At 36.1% G+C, this 6,492-nt stretch overlaps 1 protein-coding gene across 1 annotated transcript; it reads left to right on the top strand.

The window, feature by feature from the left end:
• The first annotated feature begins 5,607 nt into the window (after positions 1–5,607).
• On the top strand, positions 5,608–6,195 carry LOC100634680 (uncharacterized). The gene has a single exon (XM_011404470.1). The coding sequence runs from the start codon at positions 5,608–5,610 to the stop codon at positions 6,193–6,195; it is 588 nt and encodes a 195-aa protein (XP_011402772.1).
• The last annotated feature ends 297 nt before the right edge of the window (positions 6,196–6,492 follow it).

The raw sequence follows: 6,492 nt of genomic DNA, 5'->3' as shown, positions 1-6,492 counted from the left end.
ATATATTAATTAATAGTTGATGATGTCAGGCCACACCTCCAATTTGGGAGTAGGTGGAGTAGCTTGCATGCTGCTACTTCTGCAGGTAGTCTGGTAGATCTATACAAGCTAGCTGCTATTCCTTAGGAGTACACTTGTTTTATATATGCAATTTGCACATTAAAGTTCTTTTAATTTAGATAATCAAACAGCTATAAGGCCAGGCCATGCACCGTAGGTGTCTCATTATTATTGTTACTTTATTATGATTATTATTGTTGTTGTTACAATTAGTTATTATGCCTTACTTAAGAGGTAAAATATCAGCAAAGAAGCTTAGAAAAATAAAAAAAGGAAAACGGGCTGCGGCTAGGTCCATAGGCGTATCCAGCCTTCTCCATCTACTTGGGCACTTAATTTATTATTCATATAATTAATTAATTATTCATATATCTAATTAATTAATCATACCTTTAACTATTGATTGGGGCAATTTGGGCAAAGGTATTTTTAATTTAAGACCTATAGCTGCCCTGGTGCTTGAATAAACACTTGTAACATGTAGGTGTGTGCTAAACTATTGTGGTTAACAGTGCTACCTATTGTGGTTAACAGTCCTCCCACTGTTACAATACTGCTTATAATACAATAACTAATGAATATAATTATGGCTGCAAATTTTTACCCGGGCAAAGCCCGTGCTTGCCCGGGTCCAACTATGCCTATGGCTAGGTCTAAGCCTGCAGCAGAGTTTAATGATGGTTCTCATGATGATACTACAGAGTCTCTGGTTTCTAATACTATAGAACACAGTAGTAGCATCCTTAACGAAAGGTTGTGTGATGATGCTACAGAGCAAGAAGTTGTTTCAGGCTCTGTATATGATCATAACCCAGAGTTATGTGGTGTCAAAGAGTATGTAGTTGCTTTAGCTGATACCACAGATCCTATTGATCTTCCTAATGTCCCAGACTACAATGATGGCACTGTGTATGATCATACTCTTACAGTATGTGATGCCACAGGGTCAATTATTCTTCCTGATCTTCCGGTACACAATGATAGCTCTGACGTGTATGATGCCTTGTGTGATGTCACACAATTTACACTTGCTTGTACTGCTGATGATGAAATAACTGTTAGAGATAAGCAGTTAATGAAAAAACAAGCCGAGAGATCAATGGTAAGTTATTACAAAAATCACAAGAAAAACCTTGAAAAGGCAAGAAATTAATATCAAAAACATAAAGAAAGATTGAATAACAGTAAAAAAATTATGCCTTGAACCATGAAAAAAATTAAAACAGTTACAGGATTATTATGCCTCTAATTTAGCACAAAGGAAAAAATATAGGGACGAGTATAATGCCTCTCATAATCAGCAATACGAGATGATGCTAGAAAGCATTATGCTGCTGTTGCTGACACAAAAAATGCCAGGCTGAGGCTAAAATACTGATTACGTCTGAAGTCACGCACAAAAAGTGTAGCACCTAAGAATCAAAGAAAATTAATAGAAAAAATAAAGAAAAAGAGACAAAGAAAAATGCCACAAGATTAAGACAAAATAGAAGGGCTAGGTATGCATTAAAGCTAACTGAGCCTAAACAGGAGACTAAACAAAAATGTTTCATTCATTAGGCAAAAACTAGCTAAAAATGTTGGGGTCCAAAAGCAAGTGAAAGTTGCTTTCAGTGTTGATAAATTGCTACCAATTGCTGTTACCCAATCTAGTATTAATTTAATTGCCTCGAGGAGACTAGTTAATTTAATATTGTATATACGTAAGCACTTTGCTGGTCTTTTGTTTGGAGTAATTAAAAAAGTGAATAACAAATACATTACATTGGCAATGGTGATTTCAGTGAGCAATATCATGTAGCCAGTGGCGATCCTTACTTTCATCAGGCATGTTATAGGAATGCCTCATCAATTGATAATGATGTTAATATTTATAATTATGTAGTGATAGTATTTTTTAATAATTTAAATGATTTTAATGCTATATTATTAAGTAATGAAAACACAAACGATAATGACACAAATAACGGTACAATCTTAAATAATAAAAATATCATTGCACAAGATAGCGATGGTGTGAATACCGTACTGGTAAAAAATTTCAAGGGTATAAAATTTTGTGTTTTAGGTAAAAGCTCTTAATTCTTTAATTTCGAGGGGGTTAAATTTCGCATTTTTGCATGTGCACTTTCATTAAGTCATTGATTTTCACGTGCTACGCATGCGCAGTGAGCATTTCCATGGTATTAATTTTTGTGGTTGAGAAGTCACCTACGAAATCCACAAAATTAAATACCCAATGGAATTTTATACCCCACGGAATTTTATACCCGTACGGTATGAATATTGATAAAAATATTCCAGAAAAAGATGACAATGTACATGTAGACAGTGGTAAGAGTGCTAAAAGGAGCACAGTAAAGATTGCATGTACAGAAAATTGCAAGCCATTGTCAGATTTTGAAATGAAGATAATAAGAAATTTAAAAAGATTTTGGAGAACCAGTTTATAAATTTGAAGGAATTTTGAAAAAAATAGACAGTGGTTGCCCCACTGAGCATGATCCAAAAAAGAATGGTCATCCATTGGCTTGTTTTGAGGATGACAGTGAGTGCAAAAGTAAACCGAGGATACTTAGAGCTGCTTCTCCTCACTATCCAATGCTATGCACTTTTCTGCGTAATATTTATCAAGCAATAAATTACGATGATGCTGTCAGTGTAATAGATCAAGCATTGAGTGAAGGAGATGTCGATGCTTTGATTAAAATTGCAACCGAGTCTGATCCCAGCAATGAAAAAAGTGATGTTGCCCAAATATTCTCATCTAGAGATAAGAGTGACAGCAACATAAATTTGAGGGATCCAGACTTGGAAGAAAAATTGCTGAAAGAAAATGTGAATCTGAAACCTGAGTTCCAAAAGGAAATCAGCGATCAAAACGAGCGTGTTTGTTGTAGCTCCAGGAGACTCATGAGACGTAGTAATCTGACCAAAGTCTTTAATAAGGACAAAGAGAGTGAGGCTTGGAGAGAACTAGAAGCCTTCCTCACTGATTATGATCCAGATTTTGATAGCAAGCAGCTATTAATGTGCAGGCATTGTAAGCCAATAATATGCAACAATAGAATTCCTGCCAGATGTGAATTAAATGGGTTGCAAAGTACCAGACAAGCTTAAAGGCCTTGACCCCTTTAGTACACAGTTAATTCAATTAGCAAAATGCTTCCAAACTGTTGTTAAATTGGGAACTTACACTGCTAAAGTCCCAATAAAGCTGAAGGACATCAACTGGCTTGACAGAAAACTTGACAATGAATCTTTAGACGAAGTAGCAAAAAAGTTGTCGAAACAGCCAACAGTACTATGATAGAGGAAGCAACCGATGGAGACATTCTAGGCTTCCAGTCATATACAATTCAGAACATGAATTCCAATTTAAAGAAGGGGAGCGACATCCAGCAATACAACATGCAGAATGTTAGGGAAGACCTACTTGATAACAGACAGATACACTTGGATGTCATGTGCTTTCCCACTCTGTTTCCAACGGGAAAATTTGGAGAGTATCATCACAGAAATGTGAAACTAAATTTTGCTGAGTACATTAAATCTAGAATTTTGAGTGAAGACTCTCCATATCAATTGTGCCACTCTTACCTTTCCTATTATCTAAAGTTCAAGCAAATCAAAGAGTTAGAGTGGCATATTTAAACTGCTCAATACAGTGAGAGGTCCTCCTATGACTGCTGCACAGTTCATAGACCAGGTCAAAACAAATGGAGAATACTAGGAAAAGAGGCTCTGTACCATGATCAACACTGTTCGTGGTTCAAAGCAGTACTAGTACCTGAGAAGGAGTAAAGTGAAACGCATAACAGCAGAGTTCGGATCTCCCACTTTTTTTCTCACTTTTAGCTGTGCACAATACTATTCTAAAGACATAACACAATACTTGCACAAAGTAAACACAGTCCCACTAACGTATAATACTGGCAAACTATGTACAGAAGATCTAGTATCTGTATCGAGACAGTTTTCTCTAAAGTTTAACAAAATGTTTAATAAAGTTTTAATCAAGGGACAGGTTTTGGGCCAGGTTACAGAGTATTATTATCAAAAAGAATATCAGGCCAGAGGAGCTCCTCACTATCATTGTTTAATTTGGATAGCCAATGCTCCAGTTGTCGGTCAGAGTAGAGCCGAAGATGTTATTAGATTTATCGATGAAAGAATAACTTGCCATATACCAAATAAAGATACCTGTCCAGAGTTGAATGAAGTTGTTACAAGGTACCAGTTACACAAGTGCAGCAATTACTGTAGAAAAAGAGAAAGTTTAGTAAAAACGTATTTGTTACAAAGTGCAACTTTGGCTTTCCTTGCCCAGTTTCTGAAGGCACTTTGCTAAACAACATTGAACAAAGCATGAAAGCAGAGAAAAGGAAATATCACCTTAACATAGTGAAGGAGAAGCAAGAGTCAACGAATACAATCCTCTGCTTCTATTATTATGGAAGGCTAATATCAATGTATCGTTTACCAGAGAGTGTTCTCTAGCTCCGGCCGATCATGTGAGTGGCTACGTGACTAAGGCTGAAAGGTGTCACATGCAAGATCTGTGTCAGGACATTTTAGATGATAGAGGGCTATACAGTAAATTGTTCAGAATTGGCAAAAGATGTCTTGATAGCCGATTCATCGGATTATATGAAACTTGTGATATATTACTTGGTGAGCCTCTTTGTAGAAAATCAAGGACATAAAATGGATCGATGTAGACATGCCAATGAGAGATCAAGAAATATAACAATGAAATGAAGTGAAGTTAAAGAGATAGCAGTAAATGAGCCATCAATGAAAGACTTTCATGGGGAGGGCCTCGTCACTCACTTTTATCCAAACAGACCCCCGAAAGATAAAGAATATCGCCTTTACAATTTTGCAGCCAAACTGACTTACAATGGCAAAGATAAAAATGGCCAACAATGCTATAGAGAACTACAGAAGAAAAGTGTCTTGTGGCCAATAAAAAATTCAGAAAGTTGCTCAAATGCAGAGAGACTTTAAAACACACAAGATGCCAGAGCAGCCAATAGAGAAGATGAGTATAATGTGGAAAACAATGATCCACAGTTGATGTGACAGATTAAAGATGCAATGAATGATGTGAGAGATATGGACACTGGGTCTCATCTAACTCTACAAGAGTAAGAATCAATACTAAATAAAAATCAAAAGTGCATCTTTGATCACATAAAAGCTCATATATTGAAGCAAATTAAATACAAAAAGAAATCTCAACAAAAGAAAGAGCAATCAGAATGTGTAAAGCCTTTACACATGTTCATCAGTGGTGTAGGAGGCACTGGTAAATTTTTTCTTATTGAGGCAATTAAAGCACTAGTGAAAAGTATCTGGTCAACACTGACCAAACAGACATGAGCAGTTGCCGCTCTAACAGGTTTAGCAGCTTATAATGTGGGAGGTGTAACGGCACATAGACTGTTTCAGCTACCAATAGAACACAAAGGACAGTGTGCCTCATATTGGTCACTATCCAAGACTACTCACAAAGTAACGAAAACTGAACTTCAAGATCTGAAAATGGTAATCATTGATGAAGTGTCCTTGGTTTCTGGCCTTAATTTGATTTATATACACATGAGAATGAATGATTTATTTGAATCAGACAAATGGTTTGGTGGTAAGAATGTCCTCTTTGTTGATGACATTCTTCATTTGCAACCAGTTCGTGGTGAACCAGTGTTTGAACAAGTAACAGCAAAAACATTGAAATACAGACTTGGTAGTATGGGTGCAGTAAACATATGGCGTGATACTGTCACCTATTACAATTTGTCTATAAACGAAAGAGAAAAAAATGATCAGAAATTTTCTGAAATGTTGGACAAAGTGGGACGTGGCTTTCTAAACAATCAGACTCTTGCTACACTTTCGGAAAGAGTATTTTTAATGCCCATTTCGAACAAATTTAAAATATTACAAGAGGCTGGTAATGCTCCTGTTTGCCGGTTTCCTAAAGTAGATATGTGCAGAGAATTTAATGAGGAAATGCTAACTGATCTACCAAGTCCAGCTAAGGAAATAGAAGCCACAACTTTAATCGATGCAACTGTTACCATATGTAGAAAGGGTGACAATTTAGAAGAAAAGGTTACGAAAAATTTGTAAGAACTAAACAAGGATGTTAACAATACAAGTGGTTTAGAAGCCAACTTAAAATTGGCAGTGGGGGCTAGAGTAATATTGCATTGCACTATAAGTGTTGAAGAGGGATTAGTAAATGGAGCACTTGCTACAGTGCAGGCTATTTCTGCAACACACATAACAGTTAAATTTCACAAAATAGCTAATCCTTGTGAGATTGAACAAGTAAAAAGAAAGTTTATGGTAATGAAAAATGTTTTTGTGTATAGAAGTGTAGTTTCTTCAGCAAAATCTCGGGAACCCAACACTCATCTATCTGGA

This window comes from Amphimedon queenslandica, unplaced genomic scaffold, assembly GCF_000090795.2.
Source record: "Amphimedon queenslandica unplaced genomic scaffold, v1.1 AMPQUscaffold_13474, whole genome shotgun sequence".
NCBI classification, from domain to species: domain Eukaryota; kingdom Metazoa; phylum Porifera; class Demospongiae; order Haplosclerida; family Niphatidae; genus Amphimedon; species Amphimedon queenslandica.
The sequence above is the reverse complement of the archived record's forward strand: the minus strand, read 5'-3'. Positions and strand labels throughout refer to the sequence as shown.

Excerpts from the sequence above, each read along its gene's own strand:
- LOC100634680 (XM_011404470.1), top strand. The coding sequence starts at position 5,608 with ATGGTAATCATTGATGAAGTGTCCTTGGTTTCTGGCCTTAATTTGATT.